Below are 19,175 nucleotides of genomic sequence, written 5' to 3' on the forward strand. Positions count from 1 at the left end.
CGGCCCAACTCTCCTTTTCTCTTTGGGCTGCCACCTCCCTCTCCTTTCTTCCCCACCGACCGGCCCAAATCGGCCCAGCCGGCCTGCTTCTTCTACCTCCAGGCACCAGAAGCGCCAGGGACGCACGCACGGGTGCCGTGCGCCCCCGGTGCGCCGCCGGCCGAGGCCCCCTCGCCTCCCGGTGTCCCTTGGCCTCCCGAGCCCCTCCACGAACTCGCGACGACTCCCCTCCCCCACTCCCGGCCTCAAATCGTCGCCCCATCCTTTCCTCTCCCCGGAAACGGCCGCACAAGCTTGAAGGCCATTAATGGCCGGCCGACCTTCGATCTCTCCCGGGAGCCCCTTTCGCTCCTCCCCGGGGCCTATAAAGGTCGCCATCGACCTCGCCCGGAGTTTCCCTTTCCGTTTTGCTACTCACCCGCCACTCTCTCGCACCGCCGCGCCGCCGCCCAAGCCACGCCGTCACCCGTTCTGTCACCGGTGAAGCTTCTGTTCTTCTCCGGTGAGGCCCTCCCCTTCCTTTCTCTCTCTCCCTCCTCTCCCCCACCGAGGCGCCGCCGCCCGCGCGCCGGCGAGCTCGCCGCCGGCGCCGGCGAGCTCGCCGCCGGCGAGGCCCCCCTCCCCATCGGCCATGCTCCTGTGTGCTTGGTTGCCTGTTGGAGGAAGAAGATGGAGTTTTTGCGATCTAGTCCCTGAACTCTCTGTTATTCCTTTTACTTAATTCCTGTGTCTTGTAAATTTTCCAGAGAAGTCCCTGAAGTTCCTGCATTCTTTTATTTTAACCCGAGCCATGTCATTTTGTAGATCTAACCCTATCTTTCTCTATTTTTGCATGTTCTGTTCAGTATATATTTCTAAAATTCCATGCTAGCCCCTGAAGTATATAGTTAATTCTGTTTTAGCCCCTGAAACTTGTTCATCTCATATCTTCTTCGTTTTAAATCCGATTTCAGCGATTCTCGCGCTCACGCGATCGTCTCTGCATGAACGTTAGATTTAGGAGTTTGTTGTAAGCCTTTGCATATGTTTGTTGTACTGTTTTAATTATTCTTTGTTTGTTTGCCTTGTGTGATCGTGTAGACGACGTGACGTTCGCGGAGGAGCAAGTCCAAGAGCAGCCACTGTTCGAAGAAGAGTTCTCCCAGTTTGCCGAGGAAGGCAAGTGGCCTTCTCCCCCTGCATGTTCTTTTTGTCCCAATAATATCATGATTAAGCACTTTACTTATTTCTTGTATGTGCATAAATTTGACGGGAATGCCTATTAAGGACTTACCTAGTTTTAATCCTTATTCCTTGAAAACCTGTTTAATCATGATGGGTAGACTTGCTAGTCGCTTAAATTGGGTTGGTAATGTGTTAATCATGAAACATGTTAATCATGCTTTATTTATGTTGCTATACATGTTTAATTGCAAGAACACTTGTTTTAATCGGAACATGGAGAACCACCCAAGAAAACAGTACAACCACAACATCACATGGCTCTGATCTTAGCCGAATAATTAGGCATGTAGTTAGCTGGTGGCTTTACCGAAAGGGCAAGGAGGGGGAAGGTGTTGGGTGCACGATCCGGAGCAGTAGCCTTTGCTAAGATGCTGTCTCATTAACGGGTTGTGGTCCGCATCGCTACTGAAACTCTAGCGGGCTACCAGTTATCTGCGTGTCTTTGTAAAGGCTTCGTAGTGGATCCCCCAGCCACTCACCAAAGGAAGTGTTTAAGGGCTTTGCAAACCCGGGCGACACGGGGGACCACGAGTTGTGGGTAAAGTGTACGACCTCTGCAGAGTGAAAACTGATATATCAGCCGTGCTCACGGTTAAGAGCGGCTTGGACCCTCACATGATAATTGAACTTAAAGATGAGATTAATCTGTGTTACCTTTACCTTTGGGTTATGTTAATGATATATGCTTAATTGGGTTGGTATAAACTTACATCTAGTAATTAGGTGCTGCTAATAAAAATTTGACCAATTAAAACGCTAACCGCTTAAAAGCCTTGAGCCATTCCTTGTGAGCCTTGCATGTTTCCCCCACCTGCTGAGTACCAACCATAAGTGTACTCACCCTTGCCCAAACGCTGTTCAGAAGCTTGTGATGACGGGGAGTTCTTCGACGACTTCGAGGAGTTCTAGGCAGGCGGTCCACCAGTCAAGCCTGTGGAGAAGCTGCGCTGTGTGTGCGTGCGTGTTAAGTTATCGGTGAACGATTAAAGACCTTCGTGTCTATCACGCTGAGTGTAATAAAGTTCCTACTGGTTTATGAATGTTTTTGGGCACTGTCTTTGATGTATTCACTGATGACGTCAACATATGTGTGAGAACGGATCCTGGCACACATATGCGATGCATTCGGTTTTATCCAGAAACCGGGTGTGACATCGGAGCCACCGAGATAGGAAACAGAGAAGAGAAGTGAGAGAGGAAACAGAGATAGAAGAGAAGAGAACTGAGAGAGGGAGAACTGAGGGAGATAAGGTAGAGAGGGTATCCGGAGGAATGTTGACCAATAGGAGTGCTTGGTTTGGATGGTGCAGATCGATGACGTAGCATATTGTGTTTCTTTTACAAAGTTATAACATATTTTGGACTATTAAACAATTTTAAATGAAAAAGTTGTCAACTACAAAATTTTAGATGTTGTCGAGCTCTACAACTTTGATATAAAATTTATCTTCATCCGAGGTCGTATGAAAAAGTTATGATTTTTTTCACAGAAATTATTTCCAGGCATCACCCGCCCCTACCATTATTTCTCAAATTTATTTTTATTTTAAAATGTATTTTTGAGCTATTAAATTATTTCAAATACAAAAGTTGTCAATTACAAAGTTTTATATCTCATCGAGCTCTACAATTTGATATAAAGTTTGTATTCATCCGAGATGACATAAAAAATTTGTATTGAAAAAATGCATTCATTAAACCCATTCACATGTACTCACACGTATACCCATACATTCACATATACTTATACATTTTGAAGTATTATACAATCTCAAATTGAAAGCTTGTCAACTTCAAAGTTTTTGGTGTTATCGAGCTCTTGAAGCTCCGTACAGCTGAAGTCATTTGAAAAATTCAAAAGTTTTTAGATTTTAAAACTAGAGAACTTATAATAATATTTTAAAGTATTAAACAATCTAAAATTGAAAAATTGTTAACTTCAAAATTTTAGGTCTCCTCGAGCTCTACAAGTTTGATGTAGAGCTTATATATAGCCAAAGTCATTTGAAATTAAAAAAATTAGATTTCAAAAATAGAAAACTTAGAATGATATTTTGGAGTAATAAACAATCTCAAATATAAAAAATTCAACCACAAAGTTTTAGGCTTCATCGAGCTATACAATTTTAATATAAAGTTTGTCTTCATCTGAGGTCATATGAAAAAGTTATGAATTTATTTCCACGGGATCATTTCTAGGGGCGGGTCATGTCATCACCTACCCCTGAAAATTATTTTCGGGAGCGGGTGATGCCATCACCTGGTGGGTGATAGGGTGACTTGCCTCTAAAAATAAGTGCCATTTGCAGGGGCGGGTCACCTCATGATCCGCTCCTGCAAATGCTTTTCTAGGATTGGGTCGGAAGCTACAATAACCTCGCTTTTTTTATAGGTATGGGTAGCAATTTCGCTCGTGGCATGACCGTACAAATTGTTTTTTATAGCGGCTCCTCCTCACCTACCCGACCTACTGCCGGCGCCGCCATACCCGTACAGTCAGAACACTGCCGCGGTACTCTTCGGGCAACGGCGACGGCGGTCACCCCGACAGCTGCCTGCGCCTACTTGTCAGAGGATGACGGCCACATGTGATCGGAATCCCAATGGCAACGTCGATTTCGCGCCCAATGCCCTTTCAGTCTCGAAATCCTAGTCTACAAATTCTAAAGAATTTCTTTAGAAACTGTATTCATTCATGCAGCGTTGCTGATTATACTCTGATAGATAACCAGCACAAAGAAACCATCAATTTTGCCGCTGAACTTTGCAGTGCAAGGGCGATGTATTGTGCAGAGATGCCATTTGCAGACAGACGGGCGTAACGACCATGTTCGTCAAGCTCGAGAAGAGTGCCCAAGCTGAGCTCATGCGCTGTTTTGGACAGGGGCACGGCAGAGGTCGCGGCCACCGTCGGCGAGGCCCTAAATGAGGCGGTGTTTACCTCGGAGGAGAACAGGACGGTGGACCACGGGGACGACAAGGCGGCGGCGACATGCGCGCGCCACGGGCCTGCACCGCGCGCGCGGGGAATCCGCGGCGAGTAGGCGCGAATGCGTCAAGAGGGAAGGAGTTACTCACTTACTCGCGCGCAGGTGGCATTGTGGCCTCGGACACGGAGGAGAGGATGACCTGTGGTGGGAGCGCAGTGCATGTACACGAAGCTGCGATCTCCGATGACGCCCGGCGCGACGGCGGCGCCAGGCGGGGCGCGCGCGCTGGGCACCAGGGTGGACGGTATTTCATTTACCGTCCGGGTCTTAGACTACCTGGACCGTCTGATCACATTCCCGCGGCCAGGATCTCGAGACCAAGTCCAGCGGATCGCCACGACCGCACGACGAGCTCGCCGAGGTGCCGCGCTTCCCGCCCGCCGACCCCGAGCTCGTCAAGGGCACCGACCGGCTTCCGCCGCCCCGTTACACGAGCGCCACCGCGCACCGCCCGTGCTCGGCTTCCTCTACGACGCCTGGATGGGCGCGCGCTTCGTCACCGCCGCCTGCAACTTCCTCGGTCTGTCTGCATGAAGGAAGCATTGGCTGCCCAGCGGAGTCGGCGGCGCATCGTTGGCTCGTTGCGACCGCACGCAGACGAAGGTGGGCACTGGTGGGCTCAATCGAAGATGCGTTTGGAGCCTGACCGCTCAACCGAAGACGAGCGGGCTATGTGGGCCATTAGCTACGGCCTAGCCTTGGCCCATAAACTGATTGAAGGATCTCCCGCTCCTTTTTTCTCTCTCTTTTGCTATCCACAAATTTTGCATTTGGAGGATGAAATTAGTGTCCTCACATAACGGAAATATGCACGAAAAAAAAAACATATTGCTTCGTCCAGTGTAAGATGTCATCCAGCATAAACCATGCTCCTGCAACTGCAAGGCTACAAGTAGTCAATCTTCACCAGAGCTAACTAGTCTAATCTAGAATCAATCAATCACTCAGTCTTGCAATGAGCTCATCAGCTCATGCAGGTAAGTGTTACACGGTATTTTACTCTCACTCGACTGAACTGCCTTTTTTTTATTTGAAATACTGGGCAGTCTTACATAGGTTTGATTACATAAATTTAAATTCAACTCAAATCTCACTGATAGCGTGCTTAACATAGATAAACTAGGATACACTTGGACTGCCGCAGGCTTGCCTGCACAGATCCATTTCCTCCTTGATCAATGTGTGAACTTGCATCGGCGCCATCTCCTTTCCTTGAAAAATTATTCGGTTGCTCTCCTTCCAGAGATTCTACTGCTGCTATCATCCTCCTCTGCTGCTTTGGCAATGCTCTAGGCGATGACCGCCACCAATCCTCCAAGTTGCTTCCCGGCGACGACCTCTGTACCATGTTATTGGACCAGCTGCTCATGAGATCCCATACCTGAAGGCCAATTAATTCCTCGCCATCAGTTTAACTGCTGTTAGGACTTTACTCTGGACAAGTAGCCATGCGAAGAACTTGTGCTTTCCTTCCATTTGTGCTTTCCAGATAGACTGAGGTTCAAAGCTGGAGAAAGATCCACTGAACTGAATTATATAGGCTAACTTGGAACTATATTCCCTGGTTGTTGTCCATCTCCAAGATATCTCATCCGGTTGATCTGAAAATTGGATATCTTGCACTAGATCCTACAAGAGAACGAATTCTGTCATCTCTTCCACCGTGCCATCCTCCATAACCCCTCGTAACCCCCTGTCCACTTATGATTGATATCATCCTCATAAACATTTCGATGTTTGCGCCAAGCTAGCTTATATAAATTCGGGCCATGATGAGTTCCAAAATTCTGCCTTTAGCACATCAAGGGCCTGTTTAGTTTCTCCCAAAATCCCAACTTTGGCACTATGCAAAAAGAAGATTCTTCGTCATATCAAACTTGCGGTACATGCATGGAGTACTAAATGTAGACGAAATCAAAAACTAATTGCACAGTTTTGTTGTACTTTGCGAGACGAATCTTTTGAGCCTAATTAGTCAATGTTTGGACAATAATTCACAAATACAAACGAAATGCTACAGTTGCGTATTTATGGCAGAATGCAAATTTTGCCACCTCCAAATTGGGAACTAAACAAGACCCAAACTCCTCAAAAGCTATGTACAGGACCGGGCGGTGCTGACAGTGACAGGTAATCACAACCAATTCCATAAGCTGCTCCTCTGTCCGGCCGCCATGCCGAGACCGAGTAGAGAGGCCACGACTTCCAGCACAGCAGCAGGCACCCCCCGTGCTCTCTGCTCTCACAGCCTCCCACCCCGCACCTCCTCAGCACGTCGTCCCCCTGCCTCAACGCGATGTAGCTCAGGGGCACGCCGCGGAACCCGGCGACCTCCATGCGCAGAGCCCACTGGTGCAGCCGGTCGTGCCGCTCGCGCCGGCGGGCACCGTCCCGCAGGAGCAGGTCCCTGATCTCCTCGCTCAGCACCGCGCGCTCCACCTCCGCCCGCTCGGCGGGCGGCCTCCGGTACGCCGCCGCCGCCGCGTCCAGGCTGTCGTAGACCGCGGCGTAGTGGTGGAGCGCCTCGGCGAAGCGCTTCCGGAAGGAGACGCCGTTGTGGCTGGCCTCCTGCTCGGCGAGCACCACGATCTTGGGCGACACCGTGGCGCGCGCCGCGGATAGGAAGCCCGCCAGCGCCGGCGGCATCTGGAACGGAGGGGTGGTCAGCGGCGGCGAGACGAAGCCCAGCGGCGTTGCGGGGCTGCGGTAATAAGGGTCCTCCTCCTCCTCCTCGCATGCGGCGCCGCCGCCGATGCTCAGCGGGCACGAGTTGGACGCCATCTGCTGCAGCCGCGCGACGCTTGCCGTCTGGTTGGAGCGGTGCCCGGCGCTGAAGCTGCTCGCGGCTTCATCGGCGGCGGCGAGGAGGCGGTGCAGCCGTAGGGTGCAGACGATCGCGCGCGCCTCGCCTGATTTCAGTCCGAGGACGCCGTGCAGGTCGCTGAAGTCCAGCGTCTCGATCTGGCCAGCGACGCAGTGGACCTGGAGTGGCACGTCGAGTCGGTCCGCTTCATCGACGAGCGACTCTGATACCTTGGCGAGGAACTCCTCGTCGTCGTGCACGATGGTGAGGCGCAGGTGCGGCGCGCCCTCCGGCAGGCTGCGGAAGTCGCGCAAGAGTTGGATCCACTGGCATGGCTGCGCGGCAGGCCCAGCGAAGTCGATGACGTGGACGTTCTGTTCATGGTAAAGGTGAAACTAATTTTGTTACTGTTACAAGTAGCACAATTCTTTACGGTAAAACTGATAGTGTCACTGGTTCGTATTGCCAGTAATTCCTAGTTTTGCTAGGGTTTAGCACAGTTATTTTTATTAGCGCAGTTCAGGACTTAAGGTGGACGACTAGCACGCAAGCCAGAGAACAACCTTTTCGTTCTCCATGGCCTCGAGGATGACTCGGTTGGCGACGGCGACGGCGGCCTTGGGGAACGGGCTGAGCTCGAAGAAGCTGCGGCGGGCGGCCCTCACGCAGCGGCGGTCGAGGTGGTCGGAGGGATCGATGAGCGCGTCGGCGACGGCCGGGACCATGGGGCGGATCAGGCGACGCGCCAGGCAGTCGGCGACGGGCACGGCCAGGCGCGGCAGCGGGCCGCCGTCCGTGGCGGCGGCGAGGCCCGTGGCCCGCGAGAGCCAGCGGGCTGCTTTCTCCATGGACCCGGCCTCCACGTCGGCCGCGCACTCGCATAGGGCCCGGCCCAGATGCGCGAGGCGCCTGTCCGGGCCGTTCTCAGCAGGAGGAGGACGCATGGTCTGTTCTGACAGACTGACAGTGTAAGGTAAGGTCACCTGCACACTACAGCTCCAGTATTCTGACTAGGAGCAGGCCTTACAAGCTGATGGCCTTGAAGCATTTATACATGAAGATGCTTGCCATGTAAGCAACAATGGCGGATTTGGTGAGAAAATACAGGGTTTCTTTTACTGCTAATGATGGGGATTTGGATGTAAAAAAAACAGGTTGGGGCTCATATGCATCTGAGACAACTAGGAGCCAGATGCTGACAAACCAATCTCGTTGGAGCAATGCTGCTTTGGACTGGAATATCCACTTTTGTTGCCACCGGATATGAGGACATTTCCGTCATGGGGTGTTCGTATCCACTAGGAAGCAACGGACAAACTTACTTTGTAGTCATCCTCCTAGGACCATGGAGGGCAAAATGTTTTCCATAGCCGCCATGCTAGGTAAATTTCCTGGATTATATACTGCACTGGTCCGGGTTTTCACAGCTTGGTAATCCCGAAATGCAGGCGTGGGGGCCCAACACGAGGTTAATCCGGCCCAAAACAGTGGCCATGCAAAGTCTCCGTGATCCAGCCCATTACCATATGCATGTCGACACTGCTGATTATGGTATTTTTTTCCATAAAGAAATAAAAGAGAAAAAGGCTGTGGTGACATGCAGGAACATTTGAATAATATACAAAATAGTTGCCCGTGTACATCCATGTGGGATTCTAGGCATTTCGCTATTTTTGTGTGCACGTGCACCGCTACTTGGCAAAGTAATGGCCAATTTCTTTTTTTTTCCCGCCAATTTCTCTAACCTCTTACCTTTTTGGGGCGGCTCCTACTCCCCACATCTTGGATTTTCCTTCTTATTTTGCCGACTCAACATTTTTTACTTAATGAATTTGTTGAGTCAACATTTTCCCATTGGTTCGACGTTTTTCGTAAATAGTTTGACTCAACATTTTTAGTGAGCCAATAACTTTTTTTTATACAAGATTTGTTGGTTCACAATTATTTTATAAGAAATGTTGATTCAGCATTGTATGTTGACTCAATTATTCTTCTACAAACTTGTTGAGTTAACATTTTGAAGTGGTTTGATATTTTATGAATACAGGCAATACAATTTTTTTTTTAGGTGTCCACTATATATGTAGCGAAGTAGTGGTGCACCACTGAACAGTAAGCCTAGGTTCTAGTTGAAGCAGAGATGTGTAATGGGTGGTCGGGAAGGACGAGGGAGGAGATGAGGAGCATGTAGCACATTGGCGGCATTGAGTGATCATGAGAGGCGTGAGAGAAAAAGGTGCAATCTCTTTGTGTGATAGAAAGAGAAAGAGAAAAATTGAGATGGTATTAAATAAAACACGAACATTCGCTAAATATGCAATATCAAATTAAAGGTGCTCTTGTAAAATAATAAATATATTGTAAATGTAAAATGGTCTAATAACAAGTCTTTAATTTGGTCCAAAATATTAGTCCCAATATTCAGAAAATTATCTCCAATACAAAATATAGTCACATTATATTTTCATTTATCAACGTTGCATATTGTACGGCACAATATTATTCTTGCTTGGATGGTCCATATGGTTTTCACTGTCCATAACCAAACACAGTAGCATTTCTACTTGCGTCTCCCACCTTTTGACCAAGGTTGATCCAGTCCAGCCATGCCTAATAAGATCTCGACCAATCACAAGCTCAGCTTTAACCCGATGGCTGCCGCCTTGCCCCCCTCCGATCCCTCGCCACCATTGCCTGTGTCATTGTGCGCGCAGAGTGCACACATCAATGGCACTGTAGACAAAGACTGTAGAGCGGCGTCCCCACCCACGAACCACAACGCCACAGCGTTCCTCCCTGTAGCGCGAAGGGGACCGAGGCTGATAGCAGTGAGCGCACGCCTCTCCACCCTCCCCTCCCTAGCTAGCTTTTCCATCGTCTTCCTCCCTCCACAGTTGCCCGGCCTCCTTTCTTGCCATCCTGCTTGCTTTCCCCTCCCAACAAATCTCTCCAAAATCCGCGCCTTATCTCTCCAGAGAAAGCCGGGCCGGCGGCTCGCCTTTACCTCCCTCCCAGCAGCCAAGGGCCTGCACATGAGATCATGAGCTCGGAGGACTCGCTCAAGTCCCTCTCGCTCGACTACCTCAACCTGCTCATCAACGGGCAGGCCTTCAGCGACGTCGCCTTCAGCGTCGAGGGCCGCCTCGTCCACGCCCACCGCTGCGTCCTCGCCGCCCGCAGCCTCTTCTTCCGCAAGCTCTTCTGCGGCCTCGACCCCAACCACCAGCCGCCCCCGCCGCCGCCGGCACTCGGCTCCCCCGGCGCCCGCGCCGCGGGGGCCGCGCCGGAGCTCGTCATCCCCGTCAGCTCCATCCGCTACGAGGTGCTCGTCCTCGTGCTGCAGTTCCTCTACAGCGGCCAGGCGTCCGTCGCGGCGCCCAAGAGCGGGCCGCTCCCCGGGTGCGGCGCCAGGGGATGCTGGCACACCCGATGCGGCGCCGCCGTCGACCTCGCCCTCGACACCCTCGCCGCCGCGCGCTCTTCGGCGTCGAGCAGCTCGCGCTCCTGGTACAGGTGGGGATTTCGTCTCGGGATCTGCAGCTAATCGATCCACACCTCGGCGCCATCGATTAAGCGTCGCTCGCTTAGCCCTGCCCGCCATGATTGATTGAAGCTGGAGCATCTTTTCGTGCGGCATCAATTCATTCAAGACGGAGCCAGAGAATCGCCCCTGCATGCATGCTCGACTAGATCCCTAGGTTGCCACTTTGCCTTTCTGCTTCATGGCCTACTGTGCCCTCTGAACCTGCGCCAGTATCATCGGCAGAATCCCTTTCGCTTCAGTGCTCGATCGAGCTCTCTCTTCTCTTCTCGCATTATTTTATCGATTTTTTATCGCGTCGTGCGTGGAATCTGAGAGGGGGGAGTGTCCTGGGCTCCTGGCAGGGGCTGCAGGAGGGGACTGAGTCGTCTCTAGTCTCTCACAGTCTCGCTTGCTTTTCTGCCGCTTCGCGTCTGCACTGCACCTGTCATCACTTGTCATGGATGGAGGCCTCTGACTCATCTTTACTAGGAAGGGTCTTGTCACGCCCTTGTTTATGTCTGCTGTCCCTTCCTCACATCACATCCCATTGCACGCGCTGCATTTCATCGCAATGCAATTTGCATAGTTATTAGGGTTTGATCGATCCAGCTTCTTCCAACAGCTCGACGCCGTGCATCATTTCCGAAACACCTTGCTGTACAACTGCCATGCCGATGCAAGTACAGTCAAGCTCCATGCTGCACACATATTGCTGCGATGAGAACTATATAGGCAGTACATACATTCTGATTGATCCATTCGGCACTTCATTTTATGCTGCTAATCGCCTGCAAATTCTGTCTGATTATTATCGAATCTGGTACTGACCGTGATTAGTTTTGGCGCATTGCAGAAGCAGCTGGAGAGCATGGTGAAGGAGGCGTCCGTGGACGACGTCATGAAGGTGCTCATGGCGTCGCGCAAGTTCGAGATGCAGGAGCTCTGGGCCACCTGCTCCCACCTCGTGGCGCGCTCCGGCCTCTCCGCCGACCTCCTCGCCAAGCACCTCCCCATCGATGTGGTCGCCAAGATTGAGGAGATCCGCGCCAAGTCCCCCGTCGCCGCCGCCAACACGCCGCGCTCCCCGTTCCTCACCCACCACTACCTCCCCATCAACGCGCCGTCCTCCGCCGCCGACCGCGACCACAAGATCCGCCGCATGCGGCGCGCCCTCGACGCCGCCGACATCGAGCTCGTCAAGCTGATGGTCATGGGCGAGGGCCTCGACCTCGACGACGCACTCGCCGTCCACTACGCCGTCCAGCACTGCAACCGCGACGTCGTCAAGGCGCTGCTCGAGCTCGGCGCGGCGGATGTCAACTCCCGCGCCGGGCCGACGGGGAAGACGGCGCTGCACCTGGCGGCGGAGATGGTCTCACCCGACATGGTCTCCGTCCTCCTCGACCACCACGCCGACCCCAACGCCAGGACGCTCGACGGCGTCACCCCGCTCGACGTGCTCCGCGGCCTCACCTCCGAGTTCCTCTTCAAGGGTGCCGTGCCGGGGCTCACGCACATCGAGCCCAACAAGCTCAGGCTGTGCCTCGAGCTCGTGCAGTCTGCGGTGATGGTGACCACGCGCGACGAGGGCGGCGCGCCCGGCGCCGGCGGCGAGGCCGGGGGAAGCGACGGCGGCAACTTCCCGAGAAGCGACGCCGACGACAGCTTGGTGAGCCTGACAATGAACTCTACGCTCATGTACCAGGGCCAGGAGATGGCAGCGGCGGTCGCCGGCGAGGCGAGGAAAGGGAATAGCGGCGGCCGGGGGAGCCCCTCCAACTTGTACTTCCCCAATGGCTTCCCATAAGAAGTAATCCTTATCTAGCATTGTCTTTTTTATATATCCATCCATGGATCTTTCTCAAGCTCTGTTTGAATCTTTTGTGTGCGCATTTTTATTTGAGATTGTGTAGCTAGCTTGCTACTGTTTAACTAGGAGATATGAGCAAGAATCTCATGGTATTTGATGTGGATTGTTCGATCTCGGCATGATTGATCCATTGAGCAGCAACTGTTGCTTTGTTCAAATTCTCCACCACTGTGATGAAAAATCTTGTAATGGGGCTTCGTTCATTCCATCCAGTCCAGAGCTTGCTGTAGCCAGCTCCAGTAGTTGTTTTTTCCCCTTTTTGCGAAACAGCTAGCTCCAGTAGTAGTGTACAGCATGGAGGAGGATTTAGCTGCTGGTGTTTTTACATGTCTTTATGCAGTGCAGCTTTTGGAGACTGTAGAAGCCTTTGGACGGTAGGAAAGCGGGGTGCAACCTCATGTGAATCATTTATATTGGTTGGGGAGCGACTGACATTTTTTTTTCTTTTTGCCACTGGATTGACAAGACGAATCTAAGCGTGGATTTGAATGGTACAGGAATTGTGCATACATTTCTCCTGTTATATAGCTAATTTGTCCACAAATCTTTATTCTATACAACTATTTTGAGATCTATCAACTGTGCCCCATGGAGGAGTTGCTCATAAATTTCTCCTGTTTTAACTGAAGTGTTCCCTTGGACAGGCTTTAATATTAGCAATGCAATTAGCATGGTTCTGCACAACATCAATTCAAAGCATTTCAATTAGCATGCATGCTTTTTTTGCACAACATCAATTCATAGCAATTCAATTAGCATGGTTCTGCACATCATTAATACATGTCCAACATGAGTCTTGGCCAGCGACAACCCGGTTAAAACATGAGTTTTGCCAGTCGCCTCACTAGGAGCAACTAATTAGTGCCACAAACAATGGACAAAATGCGTCTGGTAATCAAACATGAGAATTAATGGTTTGCACTTCTAGTACTATTTAGTGATTGCTTCTCTCCTAAATTCTATCATTGGTTAACTGGTTATTCACCACTCTTCCTGCTTGCTTATGCCAATTCTGCTCAGTTTTACAGTAAAACTTTCCATATTATCAAGGTTATGCAATTTTTAATTCCCTCCCTCACGAAATTAGTTGGTTCGAGGCTGTTAATCCTTAAAATACTTCTCAATCCATAATTTGTAGTACACATAGCTATTGAACCATACTTATTGAAGTTTCCAATAATATTGCTTGACCTCTCCATATATATTAAGGGACAATAGCTACACAAGACACAGATTTGCATAAATCCCTTTTACAAAAAAAGCAATGAAATGTTTGAATATTAATTTTGCCTTAACTAGAGAGGAAAAGAGACCCTAAAATAAGAGAGGGAGAAAAGAACAATTGGCTACCATGCTCACCATCTCTCTTACAATTTATGTTTTTTTTGGGATATCATACACACACGAAAAAGGTATGAAAAAACCTTCTTTATCTATCATGTTTTAATTGCACTACTAGAAACTATCTACAATTTGCGTGTCGCGGTGGGGGTGCACCCTGCACTAGCTTGAACTACGATATAGCATATATTCAAGTGCTAAAAGTTATATCGAGATTAATTGATGATTATGTGATTTCCTAAATTATGCTTCTTACTTAAAAAATATGCACGCCCATAGTCCTCCACTCCCAAATATACGATGTATAAATATAATTTTGTCTTATATTGACTCTGATCATGAGTTTCATTATAATGATAGTATGTCAGAAGACCGTATTTGTGATTTTTTTAGGATGTCTCCATGTTATTAGCGTGATGATAAAAAAAGGAATTCATGAAATAATTTTTGAAATTATGATGACTTCATTTGTTAATTGTGTATGAGTTAATCTCACATGGAATTTCAGCATCCTACTATTAGATACATAGTCAAAGAATGTAGTACAGTAGACTGAAATCATATACCCACACCCACACACACACATATATATAATAATAGATATGCCCCCAAAAGATTAAATGAAAGGTGCAGGAAGCCCCATGATGTCCGAGTTTGTCCAAAATGTATTTACAACTAGTATTACAATAGGAAAAATTATGTAGTGGAGGTCAGATAAATTTGACAATTTAGTTATTCATCATGTATTTAATATTCTATTATTTAGTTTAGTTGTGGTGGTCATGTTTATTTCTTGAAAACATATGTCAATGGTAAAATAATTTATTCATGACTATAGGTGTATATAGTAGAAATGCATTATGAAGATTTTGATTCAATGTTATTGTTTTTTATCTTTGCATGTACTAGCTCTTTGGATGAAAATGGAATAGGCAATTAAGGAGTTTATCAATACATATACCGATATAAAACTACAGAAGCACTACATATCCCCGCATGTAAAAATCTAGCTATACTACTTATTAGTTAAATCTAGTCACACTTAAAAATTCACGGTAATGTCTTATCCCCAATAGTATAAATTAAATGCACAATCCATATTTCCTGTGGTTGCAACTTGTCTATCAAATGATCTGTAGATGATATAAATGCCACATATAGTTCTGTAGATGACTAGTATTCAGTACAAGTACACTCATACAATTATGTCACCACTCAGGACCTGTACCACCCATCACATGCACTAGAAACCTTTTTACATGTATAAGGCTTCATTTGTCCCTTTATGTATACGAGATAGACGGCTTCATTTGTACCTTTATACGAGCTACTTATTACCTTATTTCATCTGGCATATGTGCTGGGCATTCCATCTTACTTTATATATGTTGATGCCGTGTTGCCGTTATTGATTCATATTTCAGATGCTAGGTGATCAAGAGCTATATGTGTAAGATAGAGGGCATGCATTATTGTACAAGATTAATAAAGCTTGTCTTATACTAAAAAAAAAAAAGCATGCATGCTAGGAAAAAGTTGTGACTGTAGGAGTCCAAATAACTCCAACAAGACTGTACTGCCGTGAGTATGCATGCCCTCACTAAATAATCATGGATATGTACGCACCACAGTTTTCTCTACATTCTTATGGCAGTACCAAATATTGGCGCCAAGCTCCGATCCCTTCCTCCATCTCTGCAGTGTGTTACTGCAGTAGATTCCGACGATGGGATCATCGGCCGGCAAGCGTGGCCACCGGCCAGCATGACAATGCAGAGCGGCCGTAGCTGTGACTCACATCACACCGTCCCAACCAGCAGTACGGGGTTGAGAACGAACCATATGCATGCATATGACTAGCACATATGCAGCTCGTCAGCTGGATTGCTAGCTAGCTCGCTGTGGCACGGACTGTGGCTAAGAAGGCCGCCCCTGTACGCGCGAGCCCCACGCGAGACTGTTGAAAACATCTCACAATGAAAGCTTGGTCTCCGCCCCCTGCCGGCAGGGCGTGGGTGTGGGTTCCTCAGCGACTGTTCCTGCGCTTGGGGATTCCACTGTTCTCGCAGTCCTCTCTATTGCCTGCGTCGTCGCCTTCTCCACCGTCATCGATTGATATCATTGGCCAAAGCTGCATGTGTGTTATGTGTTCTCTGCTGCATATGCATTTCTTCTATCGATTCATGATGACCCGACAGCTAGCTAACCTCTTCATTTCATGTACAGTTTTGCACATTACGCTTTTGTGGAGTTATAATTAGCGGCAAGAGCATGGATGATCACAAATCTTGTAATGTGCATGTGTAGTGGGCAAGCAAATCCAGTGAGGTGATGGCATCTTCTTCTTTTGTCCCTGCTTCAATAATGTTGGTACCACTTGTAGGTCGATGCCATATGGGCATCATATGTATGGCCAGAGGACCAGGTGCTGAACCGAGATTAGTAATCAGTTGTGGCATGGAAAGCTTGTTTTCAGAAGCAGCGACGATGCATGTGTGCGTTCAGTTGCGATCGAGCAAGCGTGCGCATCTTTTTCCCTTTCGTTTCGATTCGTTTGCCGGTTGCGGCAGGTTTTTTTATAGCATGCAGCACCTGCGCGTACGCACATGCTGTCTCCATGCTTGCCGAGAGAATCTTTACAGTGATCCAACGTCCCATCAAATTCAATGGCGCTAGCTCCTCCTTCCGGCCTGTCTCTGATCATTATGTCATATGGATCGATCGATGATATTTTACTACTTTCATGCAGCTCCCTGCTCTGCCTGTGTCTCCAGGTCAGGTGCACCACGCAGTCAGTCAGTTGCATGGCGACGACGAGTGAAGTGAAGGGGATGGACTAGCTGATGGAGGCACAGGCACCCAACAGTGCTACCATCCCATCCCATACCAAAACCCAGTTGCTCCCATCATCTCTTTCCTTAGTGGGTGTTTGGGAACACCCTATTAAAGTTTAACACCTGTCACATCGGATGTTTGGATGCTAATTAGAAGTACTAAATATAAACTAATTACAAAACTAATTGCACAGATGGAGTATAATTCGCGAGATGAATCTATTAAGCCTAATTAGTCCATGATTTGATAATGTTGTGCTACAGTAACCATTTGCTAATGATGGATTAATTAGGCTTAATAGATTCATCTCGTGAATTAGCACAAGGTTCTACAATTAGTTTTATAATTAGCTTATGTTTAGTCCTCCTAATTAGCATCCGAACATCCGATGTGACACTGTTAAAGTTTAGCACCTCGTATCCAAACAACCTATTACGAGTGCATGTGTGGACTTTGCAGAACAGGAGCGTATGGCACGGATGCCTCTTTTGTTGAGGCATGGGCGCATGGCAAAGGAAGAAGGGGAATAAAAGTAACACGCTTGGGTGTTCAATTCCATGCATGGTGGAACAGTTATCCAGCTCTTTTGGCGTATATTTTGAACCCTGCTCGCCCTGCTGTTTTGACCTATCCATGCATGAATGGGCCACGAACCTAGCAAATGCAACAACGCCAAAAAAACACATGCAAGCGTGCGTCAAAGGTTCATGGAAATGGGAGTGTGTGTAGTGCACAATCGGACCATGCATATAGGCATGCAGATCATGCTTCTGCAGCAGGCATACAGACTCTCATGTATCGGCCAGCGATTGCTTCAACTTGCTGGTACCCTCATCTCTGATGCATAAAAACAACAGATTAAAACATGTCTTCCTTGTTGTACGGTGTACAGTATATGAGGAATCCCCCCCCCCCCCCACCACACCCCGCTGGTAGGCCTTGGTCAGAATGTTGCAGGTTCACTACTTGCAAAATCAATCGTCCAAAGTAATTAAAAAAGAGCGAATGTCAATTTCAAAGAAGTAATAAATTCATATCTATCTATCTTATCTTACCAAATGATATCATTCTGTCATCCTAAATCATACATCATTTTATTATTTATACATTTATAATTCTTACTATGTATTTAGACTACATCGGTGCATAACAAAATATATGAATCTATAAATGACAAAACAATCTACAGTTTAGCAAAAGTGAGGGGAGGGAGGGGGGGAATTATTGAGATGCACGCTCATGATGATGGGCATGGACTCCTGCAGTCCAGTAAAGCTGCTAAACTCGCAGCTCTGCCCGATTAACGAACCAAATAATTCGGAGCAGAGCTGAGGTCGCAGCTGCAGGCAGAGGCAGCCTGGGCTGCTGGTAGCCTGGTACGTAGCTGCTGCTGCTGCTGCTACCTGCAGGCAGGCCGGGCAGGAGGAGGTGTCACATCAAGACAGGCCATGACTTTTCCTTGCTACATCAGGGCCATGTTTAGTTACTCCCAACTCCCAACTTTGACACTATGCAAAAAGAAGATTCCCCATCACATCAAACTTGCGGTACATGCATGGAGTACTAAATGTAGATGAAATTAAAAACTAATTGCACAGTTTTGTTGTACTTTGCGAGACGAATCTTTTGAGCCTAATTAGTCAATATTTGGACAATAATTCACAAATACAAACGAAACGCTACAGTGTGCTACAGTGCTGTAACAGTAATTTGGCACCTCCCAAATTCCCCAACTAAACACGGCCCAGGTAGAGTAGAGCAGCTTGCCCCATGCTTTGGTCATTTGGTGAGACTTTTCTCTTTTTTTCTCTCCCCTTTTGTGTCAGCAGTCAGCAGTCACCGATCCATCTGCCCCGCCGCTCAGTCACCTCCGCAGCGTCTGCACGAGGGGACAGTACACACCACGTACCCCGTCCGATCCCTTTGCTGTCAGCAAACGGTAGAAAAAAAATAAAATGAAAACGCTACCTAATTGTTGAACTCAAGAACGGAAGAGAGGCCATGCTAACTTTAAGCAGGTTTGAGGCTGCTGAATAATGTAGCTAGCTTGAAACAAGGAAGATATATAAAATACATTACTTTCCCGAATAAATCTTCAAAAGGGAAAAAAAATAAAACAAACTAGATCCAGGATTATTTTTTCAAAAACTATATCAGGAACGTGGTAAAATTGCAGTCAGCTTTTTGTAGCTACACGTGATAAATCGCGTTGCGAGTTTCGTGGCTTGTTGTGAGCTAATGGCTAATGCTAGTGATCATCAGTTCAAGCACAATAGCTGATGCTGGGATCATGGTTCATCAGTCGAGAGCTTCAGAACTGATGGGCGTCCAATGACCAATGGCAACAATGGCGGCGCCGTTGGCTGAAGCAAGCAGCGGAGAAGCATGCATGCATGGTGAATGGCACATGAAACTGAGAGAGAGAAAAATACAATCTGTAGAGAGAGAGAGAGAGAGAGAGAGAGAGAGAGAGAGAGAGAGAGAGAGAGAGAATAAAGAAAAGAAAAGTGAAAATCAGCTTGGCTCAACATGTGGAAAGTCACACGTGCTCACACCTAGTACAGGCTACGGCATTCGTGATGCTTGGAC

General features: G+C 48.3%; 2 protein-coding genes across 2 annotated transcripts; one reads left to right on the forward strand and one right to left on the reverse strand.

Annotated features, from left to right (window-relative positions):
- Positions 1-6,302: 6,302 nt before the first annotated feature.
- Positions 6,303-7,961, reverse strand: LOC101778490 (scarecrow-like protein 3). The gene is made up of 2 exons (XM_004980096.2): positions 7,581-7,961; positions 6,303-7,391 (listed from the first exon to the last, which is right to left on the reverse strand). The coding sequence occupies exons 1-2, from the start codon at positions 7,959-7,961 to the stop codon at positions 6,303-6,305; spliced, it is 1,470 nt and encodes a 489-aa protein (XP_004980153.2).
- Positions 7,962-9,868: 1,907 nt separating this feature from the next.
- On the forward strand, positions 9,869-12,613 carry LOC101766596 (BTB/POZ domain and ankyrin repeat-containing protein NH5.2-like). Its single transcript, XM_022828885.1, is given in 3 exon segments — positions 9,869-10,493; positions 10,496-10,530; positions 11,394-12,613. Coding segments are annotated over 3 exon segments (1,425 nt in total). The 5' UTR covers positions 9,869-10,057; the 3' UTR covers positions 12,348-12,613.
- Positions 12,614-19,175: the final 6,562 nt, after the last annotated feature.

This window comes from Setaria italica, chromosome VIII, assembly GCF_000263155.2.
Source record: "Setaria italica strain Yugu1 chromosome VIII, Setaria_italica_v2.0, whole genome shotgun sequence".
In the NCBI taxonomy this organism is placed as follows: Eukaryota; Viridiplantae; Streptophyta; class Magnoliopsida; order Poales; family Poaceae; genus Setaria; species Setaria italica.

Coding starts and splice junctions, on each gene's coding strand:
- LOC101778490 (XM_004980096.2), bottom strand. CDS start 7,961: ATGCGTCCTCCTCCTGCTGAGAACGGCCCGGACAGGCGCCTCGCGCAT. Junction 7,392..7,580: donor AGGCCATGGAGAACGAAAAG/GTTGTTCTCTGG, acceptor TACCATGAACAG/AACGTCCACGTCATCGACTT.